The sequence below is a fragment of the Molothrus ater genome, chromosome 3, assembly GCF_012460135.2.
Source record: "Molothrus ater isolate BHLD 08-10-18 breed brown headed cowbird chromosome 3, BPBGC_Mater_1.1, whole genome shotgun sequence".
Classification (NCBI taxonomy): Eukaryota; Metazoa; Chordata; class Aves; order Passeriformes; family Icteridae; genus Molothrus; species Molothrus ater.
Genome location: NC_050480.2, coordinates 90,806,211 through 90,820,179, shown reverse-complemented (window position 1 = coordinate 90,820,179; position 13,969 = coordinate 90,806,211). Strand labels below are relative to the sequence as shown.

The following is a 13,969-nucleotide window of genomic DNA, read 5'->3' as shown; positions in this document are numbered from 1 at the left end:
ATCAAAACACCCTCACCACTGGCTAATTAAGAAACCACCCTTTGGTAAACAAATCTCCATAACACATTCCACATGTTCACAATACCAGGTGCAGCAAGTTAAGAATTGTTTCTCACTCTTTTCTCTGATCTTCTCACAGTCTTTCCCAGAATAATGCCTGGGAAAGTTGTCTGTTTCTCTCTGTGGCCAGAGAGCTGCTGCCACACTCTTCCATCATAATAAACTATATTTTGAAAATATGGCTCAAACTTGGCCATGTTTCTACCATGAGCATTTTAACGCAGGTGCTTTACAGTGCTCTGCAGAGTGGGCATTCACCAACCCTTCTACAGGTTCTCCAACACCATCAGACTACAGGTTTGCTCTCTTTAGTCCTTGCAGTGGATGGCACACCTAGAAACATTTTTCTTCACTTGTTTCAGTTCTGTTCTGGTCTCCTGCCTTTGCTAACTCTCAAAGGCTATTCTTACACCTCTAATTGCATGCAGAGATGTCTTGGGCAATGAAGCAAGCATTGGAATTCTGCTGCCCATATCACTTGCAGAGTGTAATTAAGGGAAGGGAAGAGGTGGTGAAGTTTAGAATCCAAGATCTGGAGCAGAAAAAACAGCAGTCCTGTCTGCTTTTAAGTATGTATAGCCTCACTCCTTCTGTAGTCCCATCTCTGAAATTCTTATTTCAACCCTTCATTACCATTCTAGTGTCTGCCACTTCCCACACTGCTCACAGCACTAGCAGTATATAACACATGGAAAAAAGATTTTCTATTTTAATAACATTTCTGATATATTTCAGGTCCTGGAAGGTCTGAATCAATAACTCAGTGTATTATCTTTATGTCACTGACACTACTCCTACCATGACAAGTTTCATTTGGCTTGCCTAGGCATTAAGAATTATTGGGATGTTTTTCCTTCCCCATGCAGAGTAAGTTATCTGAGCATGCAGCTCTTATTCTGGGATGAGAGATGGGGAAGGAGGGGCAGGAGCAAATGTTCATGTCACAAAGACAAAACAATGTCAGCTGTGGCCACCAGACATTTCATGAACTAGGTGCTGTCTGCCCCCAGTAAGTAGTACCCCATCATATCAAAGCAAATCGGAAGCAAATCTTCCTTTCCCTCTCTTTTGCCCCCACCCCAGAACAGCTTTTGCTCTTGACCTTCCTGCTTGTTTTTAGGGCAAGTCACTAGCCTTTGCAGCTGCCTTACTAAATCTTAAGAATGGAAGTTCAGGCAGCAGCCTGACTGTGCAACCAGCCTGAAAGGCTAAGGTGGTCCCCAGGATCTTAGAAGACAACTTAGAGGTTTAGTTCTCACCATCCAAACTTTCATCTGTGGAAACACCAGCATCAATCCAGAAGCCATCAACTCAAGCTACAGTATATTTACAGCTAAAATTTTCAAATAAAGCAAATTAAAATTAATGAACAAATGAACAAAGGAGTGGAGGCAATGCTAACTCCAAACATTAAAAAAAAAAAAATCCATTCTGCAGAATGAGTTGGATTTTTTTCAAACCTCTGCAATAGGCTGAGTTCAGATTCTCCAGGTGTTTACCACTCCTCAAGGCACTCACAGCTTAAGGAGGAGCTACAAAAGCCTCATGGCCAGAGGTGCCAGCTTTCAAAGAAGTCAGCACACAGGTCAATAAGAACTTGGATAAGGGACATATCAGCTGTCTGAAATCTGTCCTCCTCTCATGAAAAATGCAGGGGAAGGAGACAGTTTCTTCTTTCTGCAGATGGGAGCACTCCTTTCCACCCACTCTTCCCTACAGCTTGTATTGAAAAGTGGTTAGTCATAGCAGGACACAGACACGTTCGTGCCTGGATGAGGAAACTCAGATGATAACAAGAACATGTTCTTGTCTACAGGCCAGGAGACAACCACGTGGCTGCCTTGCAAGCCAGATTTTATAACTCCTTTGTGCTAGGGAGAGCAAGTCACTTGTTTAGCCTTAGTCAGCATCTGGGGAAATACACTGGTTTTACTTCCCACAGAGAACAAACTTGTGCATGCTTTTCCCCCAAGCTTCCTTTTTGTCCAGGCTTCTATTTACTCACAGAATAACAAATCACACACACACACACAGAGCTGTTGGCCATGACATCTACAGAAAATGAACCAGAATCAGGACAAGGGCTGTGGACATGGATGAAGTTAATGCAGAAAGCAAATTATTCTCTGGTAGGAGCACATACCTGGCAAGGAGAAAACCCTCACCCTGAGGTCTGGCCCCTTGAAACATGTGATGTTGTAAACATTCATTTGCAATTCAGTGAGTAGCAGCTCATCCTCTCAATTTCAGTAAGACACTAATGAGCTTGTCTAAATATATTTACTTGTTTGATTATGATTCCTCTCTGAAAATGCTGTCCTTGAGAAGACATGCACAACACAGTGGTAAGAAGTCAAGCATTCTCTGCATTTGGCAAGACACAGCACACAGGCAGGGTAGGAAAAACCACGGTGAGCCTTTCTGGGGGTGCAGTTACTGACCTTGTCCAGGTCTTAATAGTGAGGAAACACAGCGATTTGCTGAGCCTTACCCATTTTTAATCCAGAAATTTGGGATGCAACTGAGAGCTCATCATAAGGATGAGATATAAAATCAATGCCCCCTTTATCCTGCCCTGGGGCATTGCAAATCCTGCAGTGCCAGGTGATGGCACTGTGACAAGAGGGTTCTGGGCTCCCCCAAGTGCAGCCCTGCCCCCCACCCACCCTTCCACCCAACACCCTTCCAAGGAAGGCCTTTACAGTCCTGGGGCAGTCCCTGAGCCAGCTTTTCCTACCCATGGTTGCCATACACTGGGCACAGCTGAAAACAGCTGGGAATGGTAAAGAGATGAGATTATTGATGGGGTTATTCAGATACATAAAAGAAATTATTAAAAAAATCCTCTAGGACACACTTGGTAATTAATTGGTAGCAAAATTGGTGCAATGAGGGCAGAAAGCTGTCAATGTGGCACTTAGGGACATGGATGGGCAGGAGGTGGCAGTGTTAGGTTAACAGTTGGACTCTACGATCTTAGATGTCTTTTCCAATTTAAATCATTCTATGATTCTATAAAAATCATTCCCATATGCAGGAGACTCACCAATCAGTGTCAGGACCCAAACCCTCTCAGACTATATTATTGTGCTCAACATCTTAATGAGTATGAAACTGGCAACAAGATATTTACTTTGATCAAGGTGTTTATTGCATCTCAGAGGGCACACATGCACTGGGGTTTTTTGTTTTTTGGGGTTTTTTTTTGTTTGGGATTTTTTTTTTAACTGAAATACAAAGAAAAGCCATTTTGAAATTAACTTTTTATAGAACTTTCCCATTACAGTGTATGTTATCCCCACAGCAAATTCAGATACAACCACTTTTAATGGTACCATACATTGATTAAATAGTTCATTTGAAAGACTTTAGGTGAATATCTTTCCAACCCAATATGCTTTTACAGAGAACTGCCAAGCCACTTGTAACACTGATCAACAGTGACCTCATTGAAGAGTCAAGATCTTACACCAAGCCATCAGCAGAAACAGTATGAGAACAAATAAAAATCAAAGGAACACAGTATGTACAGTAAAGGGCATGGATCTCCGGATCAGAATTAAATCTAATCACCAATAATACAAAAGCTACTCACAGCGCATTCGGGGCAATGAGAAAACACTATCCTAAGGCATACACAGGTAAGCACTAAATTAAGAGATGTACAGAAGAACTGAACAGAGATGAGTAACATCACTTGTAATGTTTTGACTACAGATATACCAAAAAGTGCTCTCGTATTTGAAATCCTTTACTGCCAGCACAACTAGGGTTGCTTTTTCCCAACTACATGGAGAGAAACTGACCCTTTACTTATTTTCAGTGCATTTAGCAAGAACTGATAAATATGCCAATTATAAATGCAAAAACTTAAAGAATTAAAATAGATTTAAAAATAAAAACAGCAATAAATATGGTATTTTTTCCGATATGGGTTTTCATTCTTGGTAAATCATTGAAAAAGTATTTGTTATGGAAGTTTTCCTTTATATTACTTTAAATTATTTTAACATATACAGTGCCACAAAAATAAAACATTTTTTTCACGACAATTGAGATTCCTGTGACTGGAAAAAAAAAGGTATTCTGCACAATTTTGTAAGTATTTTCTTTACTATCTGGTATTATCACACTATGTTTTGTAACAGATAAAGGAGAAATTGAGTCCTAGGGGAACTTTGGGTGTCCTCAAAAAGTTATATACATTGAAACCTTCAAAAACCACAGACATTGCTCCAAATGGCTCACCAAACAACAGCTGCATAATCTGCCCCTGTGGGATAGGTTCAGAAAAGCACTAGAAGGCATCAGAAACATACATCCATTGTTTAAATTGTAAAACACAAATAACCCAAGTACACAAATTTCGAGAGAGTAGGGATAACAGCTAAGGTAGTACACATTCCTAATGTTCACTTTCACAGCTGTGCTACACGTTTCAGGAGGAAGAGAAAGTCTGAGTAAGCACTGGGTTTGGTACTGGTGGCTCACTGAGAAACTCTGAGCATCCATTTGTAGTCTCCAAACTCACGTTTTTAGCATCCAGTCAGAAAAAACGCAGCTGTGAATATAGAAAAGTATTAGATGAAAACTGATATAACGAGTTAGTAAACCATGTTCTACAAAGAACATGAAATCTGCTCATCTCTCCACATCTCAAAGGATTTACCATCAGATTCTAGTGAAGCAGCAGTCTTCCCACAGCCAGTTATGAATCTCTCTATTATAAATACAAGTTGAAGGCAGTGAGTCCCAGCAGTGGTGTATCTCCACTCCTGGCTGTCTCTGCCAAGTGCCAGGTACACCTCTCTGGGGCTGGAACTGGGAGAAGGGTGAAGTGGAACTGGGAGATGCCTACTAAGAGCAGCCTGAATCACTGCTGCCAGCTCCAGTGCAGAGTGGGCTCAGAACAAATTTTAGAATTAAGCTCTAGGAAGGAAGAAAAGTGACTCATGAAGAAGGCTTTAAAGTTATGTAATGATTGTCCTCTCCTCACCTTATTCTAGACTTAATTATAAAATGCATACCTTATTTCTGCATTATTATTTTTTAATTGGCTTAAGCATTAATTCAATTTTATACTCCTACTTAGGCCCTCCAGAACCATCAGAATAATGTTTTGGCCTTTATTTCCTTCCATTATGCAGCAGGAGGTACTGTTTTTTGCCTCTCCTCCATTTTTCTTTGCATTTACTCCTCTGTTCCTCCCCATTGTTGCTCTACACAGCACTGCTCAAGACCTCAGAGCCTTACCATTCAGAAAAGCAGTGCCTTGAAAAATTGTATGGCAGGGTAGAACATTAGCTGGCAGCAGTGAAGAGCTGCAAACAACTTCCCCTTGATGACAAGAATATCTAAGTTTTTCCCCTTTTGACACCTTCACACCTATGATACCAAATCTGTTTCAACACCCACAAGAGTGGAAAAAGCCTCTTCTGCACCATTTCCCTCCCCCCACAATTTGTACCCTGCTATCACTCTATGTGTTTCAGTAATAACTTCAAGAAAATACCCAAACATGAATGCTTGGACTGAATGGAAACAAGGAAAAAAAAAGGAAGTTATGCATTGAAGATACTTTTTTTTTTTGCCAAAAGCAACTGTTAGAAAAAGTTTATCTGTGAGTCAAGATTTCAGGCTAAAGTTAAGAGTGTGGACAGAGAATTTGGTTTTCGATACAGTGCATGTTTCTAGCTCTGCAGCTGCGATTTTATCTGTCATATTCAACCTAAACAACATCTGTGTGCCAGACATGTACCAGAGAGTGACATGCTCGAGCAGGCAGCCACAGAATACCTTATCGTTTACAAGAAATCCTTGATGTTAAGATCCGCTAATGGGTCCTTTGTTGGAGGTTTCTTGGGGCTCTGAGTAGCAGGAGTTGGGCTTGGAGAAAGCTGACAGACGCCAGCCAGGAAGGCAGGAGAAAAACAAAGCAGACAAGAATACACAAGCGTTAGATAGACACAGGCAGTTCTCACACAAGCACATTGCAAGCATAAAACGTTCTCATTTGTCTGAAGTCCAGCCGTTTTGCTCAAGCATTGTTTGGATTCCATAACAATGTTTGGCAGGTTTAGTGGCTAGGGCTATAAATACTGCAGATTCTAACTAGCATAGCTTGAGATCCCTCCCTCCCTGTAAAACAGGGAGGTGTTAGAACCTTCAACCCACACAGAAGAGACAATTGTTAGATGTTAAAAACCAAGTTCAGAGCAAGCAGAGTGCATCCTCCAGGGTACTGAAATTCCCTGTTACTAGCAGTTAAGTACAAATTATTTGACATTGGTAATGTAAATAAGAGTCCAAAACAAACTGGAAATATGACTAGATCATACTGGGTTTCACCTTTGACAGGTATAAAAATGGTCATTCAATAGAAAACATCAGTTTTGAAGTTCCATGCAAAACTTCTGATTATGGTGGTCGAATGATTCTCCCATTCTGCCCCTTACTCCTCCCCATTCCTACCTCAACTTAGGGCACAAGAGGTATTTTATATCTAGCCCTGGCACCTTGATGAGCACTCTTTCAGAAAAAAATTTCTGTGTCCCATCATGGTATTCTTGGTAAGTGCAGAGATAGTTTAAAGTGGAAGGAAAAGCAAGACTAAGTATATTCTTACTTACAGCAGTTTCAAGTTCTTTCTATTTTTACACAGAAAACCTTGACAAGCTTCACTGGGAATGTAGTTCCCTACATAAAAATGGTGGTTTGCTATATGTTGATTGCTTAGTATTTGCAAAACAAGGGCAGCCTGGTTTCCAGGGTTACCAATGAGATTTTACAGCTGCAGAATTAACTTCCATCTCCCTCCTTACTTGAAAGGCAAGATGGACTTCTAACTCACAAAAAGAAAAATACTACAGCTAAATAATTTCCTGCATCTCCTTTGGAAAGGTTTTTTCTTTTCAGTGGTATTACAAACCAAACTCTATTTGAAGTAATAGCCTGGGACAGGTGTTACAGCTTATGCTGCATCACCTGCTGAGTGTAGCTATAGTAAATTTTGGTAGGCTGTGAACAGAATAGTAGTGCCTGAGAGTTCCACTTGGACCTTTATTCAAATATCCTCCAAAACCAGATCTTGGATGCAGTTAGCTGTAGGAGACTTTTCAAACCTGTTCCATTGGTCTCATATAAGGCAACTGCAAAAAAATTCCAGGTGGTTCATGTGATTTGCTGCAAGGCAGGCAGCTGATCCTTGGCCCAGAGCTAGAGCTGAGCTGACATAATGCACAGACACGAGCTACTTTCTAGAGACATGGAGAGCAATAAAGCATTGGTGTAGCAGTGATGCTCACCTGTACACCAGGGCCAGCGGCGGCTCCAAACGGGGGCCTCATCATGGGCTGCCCGTACATCACCGGCTGCTGGGGCATCATGGGCACCCCTGCACCTGCTGGGGGCTGCAAACCAACACTGAGTCAGCAGGGGCTGGGTGAGGGAAGGACAGAGGTGTAGCAAAAGAGACTCACCATCCCAAATGCTGCTCCTGGCTGTGGGACAGGTGGAGTACCTGCTGCTGCAGGAACAGCACTTGCTGGAGGCACAGCTCCCGCCTAAAAAAAAAAAAAGGCAAAAAAGCACAAAAATCTAACAGAAACCATCTGGAAACCACACAGAGTCTCAAGCATTCTCAAAGCTGTTCTGGAAAGTAGGACTGTTATGCAGCACATATGCAGCCTCAAAACCACAATGCTTCAAAGAATGAGAGAGCTGAATGAGTCCTTATGCTCAGCTTCTTTCTTCATGAGAAAGCAATGGTGACAGACTCCATTCTCTTCATGAACAGAGTCCATTTACTGACTACAACTCAAAATAGGCCCAAGAAAACACAGTTTTCTTCTCCTTCTCACAGTGTAAGAAAGCACCCAAATTTCATAACAGCTAACACACTATGACACTTATTGTAGCAGTGTATTTTAGTAAAAGCTTAAGCAGACTGTAAAGCTAAAGGAAATAGCTGCTATAATTAGTTTACAGTGAAGAAAAAATAATTATGCACCAAGATTCATGGAAGTTAAAGCATAAGTTCACACACTTAAACCACAATCAGAACCATTACTAAGGACAGTTTAGTTTGTCTTGCTATGATTTTCATTCATATTGGTACGATTTTCATTCAAATAATAAAAGGACAAAAACAAAAGGTTATCTTCCACTACAATTCAGGGAGAACTGTTAGTTGAGTAGTCTGACTGGATATACAGCACAAGAGCACCTTTAAAAAGGCCACCCCACCTCACTTATTTAGCACAGCCTACGCATCATCCTTTTTGGCTGCCTTCTGTGTAACTCCCATGCAGTGTCTCCTTATAGCCTTGAAGACATCTAAACCTTTCCTTTTCACAGATATATACAACGCAAATTATGAACAACTCTGAGCAGAGGCAGAAAGTATTCAAGGAAGGGATGTAAAAAGGGCAGTAGGATTTCATTATTGCTCTTGTATGGCCTAAGCATACTGGCACCATTTCTCAGGCTGTTACAGGAGCTGTATGGTTGTGCCTGTGCCTCCACATCTTTATCACCCGCCTCGAGTCAGTAACATCCTACGACACGTGGAGAGCAGCTAGCACACTTACAGTTCAAAGGAGAGTGTGTCTCTGGAGATATGCTGGAACTGTACAGTCCACTTCTGTGAATGCTGCATTTTAGTGCCTTTGGTTGATCCTTGCTTCCAGACTAAAACATGCCAGTTTTTTAAGAAGCTGGAGACAAGTCAAGATAACCTGTCCCAGACTTATTTATCCAAACTACTACATTTTCTGGCTAAGAATTTATGAACTCGAACTCTATTCTAGTCTGAAAGTTTCAGGGAAGCATTTCAGTTAAAAATTATACCGTGCTAGCAGAGTCTCCAAACTAAAACCAAGATCTGGACAGTCAGGTATGTAAAGCAAGAAACTAAACCACACAGGTTAATGACATCAGATGCAGTGATCTGACTGCTTTTACACAGTACACATTGTAGCTCAACATCCAGTCAGGCAGATGCCAAGAAAATGGCCATACAAACTGAATCTGCTCCTGCCTCTAAGCACAAGGTCACTTGAGGGCATGGGGTTTGATGTAATTCTGCTGATTTTAATCCTGGAATTGAAAGCTCACAAGGAAGGCAAGAAGTGACCAAAACTTAAGTGGTTCAACAGTGACACAAATAAAAGCTTCATTTTTTTCATTCACATTTATTTTGCCTGCAGACCTGGGTTTCTTTGGTTTCAAAAAGTACCTAAGTGCATGATTCTGAAGAAATATATACAACACAAATGTTTCATAAAATGGTACCAAAACTACCCAGCTTCCCAGAAAGACCAATTACTTCTCAGATGGTAAAATCACTACAAGATCAGACTGATGCTGCAGAAGCTCAAAATTTCAGGCAGTACAAGTCATCAGGTAGTTCACATCAAATAAAGCAGTAAAGAGATAATTTTCAAGCTTACAGCACAGAAATGGTTAATCACTATTGCCATATTCAAATCACTGGCTGAGAATTGTCTGTTGGACAGACAGTCCAAGGGGAGCTGTGTTAGAAGCTTCTAGCTAGTTTTAAAGCCAGCAGTAGTAACTGTAGTGCAGGTGAGTGCTGTTAGTATCTTCATGTTTAGTAAGTGCAGTAAAAGGTCAAAAAAAATTCACTTACACTGTACAGTATTGCCCAGCCTTTCTATCAAGAAAAAAAAAGTTGATGTTACAACTAACACATAAGTGAGGTACAGAGAATTCTTGTGTCTTCCATAGCATTATGGAACGTGCTCAGAGTCATGTCAACACCTGACTGTGGCAGCAAGGAACTGAAGTGGTCGTGGTCCCCTTTCAGAGTTCTTTCTTTCCTTTGCCAACCCAACCTCGTTCAAATGGAGGCTGTTTTAAGCCTTGTGAGACATTTGATGAGGTTGATGAGATGAGGTATTACTTCTCTTCAGAATACTTTTGTAGCTCACTCATTATCAAGTTGCTCTTGTTCCAAGTTTAGATTTTTAGCTCAATTTGACCCTCTTCTCTCAAAATTAGTGCCTTCTGATGCTTTTTACAGGGTAATCTTACCTTTTCCAACTGCTCTACCCTGCTAAATAAGCTACCTACTCCTAATCTAACATCAGGTACTTGATCAGTATGAATACTGTGTAGTCTTTTGATCTACTTCATCCAGTAAAACTTGTGGAAAACCTACGTACTTTCTCTCCTTATAGTACATCAGCTTTGGATCAATAATATTTTATTTTGAGCACTTGACCTGGCCCTGATCCTGGCCAGATCTACATGGCTAATCACACACTTGGAAATGCCCACAGGTATTAAACGTACAGGTAGAGCAATACCTTGATACACAAGCTAGTGTATTTTTCATTTACTACTCAATTGTTTATTTATACCCACTGTAAATGGGTTCTTAAAAAATGTGACTTGAAATACTCATATAATTTACACAGAAGCAAACTCTTTAGCCTCAGTAGAGCGGAGCAGTCCCTGCAGGTATGCCTGCACAGCCTCATCAAATATTGGAAGTCCAATACCAGTGCTGTCTATGGATTAACCACCTACCAAAGGACCACCTGGGACACCACCAGTTGACCATGTTGCAGGTGCTACTTTTGGCTGCCAGTTCGCTCCTCCTGTTAACTTTTTCTCTCCAGCATTCCACTGCAGGTCTCCCCTAACAGAGAGGGAGAGAGGCAGGCTATTATTTGAACACTTCCACAGTGAAAATGAAAAGCAGTTGCAGCATACATTAGCATTAGACGTGCAGCTACATTAGCTTATGGTGTATGCAGTTATTAACAGAAAGATTTACTTTTAGTGACACTCAGTTTCAAGGGTTGTTAGCAGTAGACACCAGAACACTCTACGCTGAAGTCAGTTACATGGTTATGGCCTTTGTGGTGAGAATTAAAGAGAAGTTTTGCTTAGTATTGACTGAAGGTAACATATCACATATACCCTTGCAAAGTAGGAAGAGGGACTGCTACTGCCTATTCTACTGGGGCCAGGCAGGAGAGCTGCCTGCTAGATGTCTTTGAAAGGCCATTTCAGTGCTGGAAATCTTGCTCAGACAGCTGAAGAAGGAAAGCATTCAGTTCTGCAAAAAGTTGATAGATACAAGAGAAACAAATCATTCATAGAATAAAAGGGCTGTCGAAAAAACAGGTTTTGTTACAGGCTGCCCTACCCAGAATAAAATACACCATTTGAACAAAGTAGATTGAAGGAAGCTACATTTTGAGGCTAAACCTCATGATATGTTTGTGCACATCCCTCCTATCACAGAGACACAAAACATTTTGAAGTCTTGCATACAGAGGAAGGCTCAGGGCACAAGCAAGCAGTTAGATTAGGAAGACGAAAACATAAATGCAATGTTGTAAGTATTTCTTTTTGCAAAAAGAAAGTTATGACTGCATGGAATTAACCTCTTTTCTATTTTGGAAGTATTTCAATGCCTACACAACAAGTACATCCAACATCTGTAAAAATATAACACAACTATTACATATTAGCATAGATTACTGAGAGGAGCTATAAAATATATATATTATCTGGACTATTTGTTCATTATAAGCTGTTTGGAAATCAGCTATCCAACATGAAAACAGTAATTTATAGGAAAAAATATTTCTAACACTCAGATTCAAGACAGTAGTTTTATAAGCTATATCAGGAATGCTGAACCTTAATTATTCAGTGAACCTGTACAGAATAGAATACTTTCTTCAGAATTTTTCTGGACTGGGAGGTCAGAGCATATAACCAATTCATTGCTACTTAATAAACACTGAAATAGAGGTAGTGCTTTACACCAGAGTAGAAAACTTCCTTTTATCTTTAAGCAAAGTTGAACTTACTTTTTAGAAGTAGTACCAGAAATTCCAAGATCTGAAAATTGTAAGGAAAAAAGGAAATAAAAAAGAAACCACACGTTTAGAAAATTGGAGTCTGTCAAAGCAACAGCTTACATTTCATTGCATTGGGGCCTATCAAGAGCAAAAAAGTTCTGGCTGTCTTCATTTAGATAGCATCAGAGGACTGGCCACATCTACCTAGTCTTCAGGACAAACATCTGAGAAACCCTGCACATGTCTTGCACTTGAGAAAGTCAATTTTGCTTCAACAGCAAATAAAAGTAACTATATTTAGGCCCACAAAATGTCAAGTTATTTGAGAGCACGAAACTATTTACCATGAATGGTAACACTAGTTTCTCTTCCTCATTACACATACAGAAATAAAAAGCTGTATTCTACGTACACTAAAGGTGGACATTGCCTATAAGTTTTCCACTGCTTTATCTGCTTGGTCACACATGGAAACTCCAAATAATTTCTTTAATTACCCTTTGGAAGAAGCCTTAAGTAAAATTTTAAAGAGTACTCTTCTCACAGGACCATTATAACTCTTGTAATTCATAACTTGCTGTTTGATTTTCTCCTCCAAACTTTGATATAGCAGGTGATTTGCAGAAGACATTTGAAGGGATTTGGAGTCTTGCTGACTTCTAAGCACAGTATTTTCCTCCACACCTAACAGCCATGTCTGCATCATAAGATCAGTTACATCTTTGTTGTGGTGTGTTTACATGTACTAAGGGAGTATTCATTTTATACAACTTCAGCAGGATTACACCTTAGCCTAGGTGGGTTTCTGTTAGGTTTTTTGCAGGGGTTGCAGCTACTGATCTCTAATTACAAAGGCTCTAGCCCTTTTTCCTACTACAGGAAAGTACATATTTAAGTTCAGCATTTTAAGAACATGTTTGGTAAGTTCTCTGCCCCTGAAAGAAGGCCTGTTCTTGAGTGCACTCATCACCCCACTGCTACTCTTTTTCTCATTAAACATGAAGTCAGCTATTTGTGTCCACCTCCTTTGCTGCTTAAACTGCTGTCAGACACTTTGGACAATTTTCACCTTTCCACTTTTTACAGAGGGGCACATCCATTAAGGGTCTGATGTGCCTCTGAAATGTAGCTGGGATGATCAGATATTACAAATCACACCTACCAAACAAATGCCAGTATTTGACTCAGATCCTGGGCTCCAAGAAGGACAAACCCAGACTAAGTGAATCAGCTATCTGAACCAAGCCTTATTCCTGCTGATAGCTTCCCCACTTTCCACAGCAGAACAGGAGGATACTGAAGCAAGCTAAAATAGACAATTATTTGCTCCATGGAAAAGCAACATGCATGCCACACCACTTAAACCCAAAATTTGTCACTTACTGCCTACTAAGTTTGCAAGAGACGAATCAAGATCACTCCCAAGGCCTTTGCTTGCTGCTGCAGCAGGGACTGTTGCTGTGGCTGTAGGTGCTACAGGCTGACCAGAAGGAACCATAGTTGGCATAAGAAGATCACCTAAGCCATCAAACACTGGAAGTGAAAGGAAAGTGAGTTAGAACAGCAGCTGTGATCAAAAATGCACTGCTTGCTACTCTGCTGTTGCTCAACAAATACAGCACAGACAACCACACCACAAGTCTTACCGAAACACCATTTGACATTGAAAGTAATGCCAACAAGGGCATGCATGTCATTTTACTAGACACTGAATGTACAATAATCCTCAAAAAACTATACCAATGAAAACTAACATGAGAAGACATGCCTAAAAAAGGGATTTAATTGGAGCATTGAATCTACATAGATACAGCACCACTTCCACATGACACTATTTTTCTTACAACCATCCTTACAGAGATGTCAGATACACACACATTTGTCAGGAGATATTCATTTAAAGGTTTTTAAAATGAACATCTTGCTGCAAACACCAGTCAGAATTACTGTGGCAAAGGCAGTCTTATACCTTGACATCTCACAGCAACAGGATTGGCAGTCTCAAGATGTTACTATTCACTTGCAAGCAGCAGGGAATCGGGAAAACCTACTAACATCTTATGAGATCA

The 13,969-nt window shown here is 40.5% G+C and overlaps 1 protein-coding gene across 1 annotated transcript in view; it reads right to left on the bottom strand.

Moving 5' to 3' along the window:
* Positions 1-3,188: 3,188 nt before the first annotated feature.
* SNAP91 (synaptosome associated protein 91) overlaps positions 3,189-13,969 on the bottom strand; it is a 63,370-nt gene continuing 52,589 nt past the window's right edge. The window contains exons 24-30 of the mRNA XM_036379313.2: positions 13,284-13,433; positions 11,910-11,940; positions 10,612-10,723; positions 7,539-7,622; positions 7,365-7,469; positions 5,857-5,957; positions 3,189-4,621 (exon numbers count right to left, since the gene is read on the bottom strand). Coding sequence (XP_036235206.1) covers positions 5,865-5,957; positions 7,365-7,469; positions 7,539-7,622; positions 10,612-10,723; positions 11,910-11,940; positions 13,284-13,433 — 575 coding nt within the window. The 3' untranslated portion in view covers positions 3,189-4,621; positions 5,857-5,864. The remainder of the gene's footprint in view (positions 4,622-5,856; positions 5,958-7,364; positions 7,470-7,538; positions 7,623-10,611; positions 10,724-11,909; positions 11,941-13,283; positions 13,434-13,969) is intronic.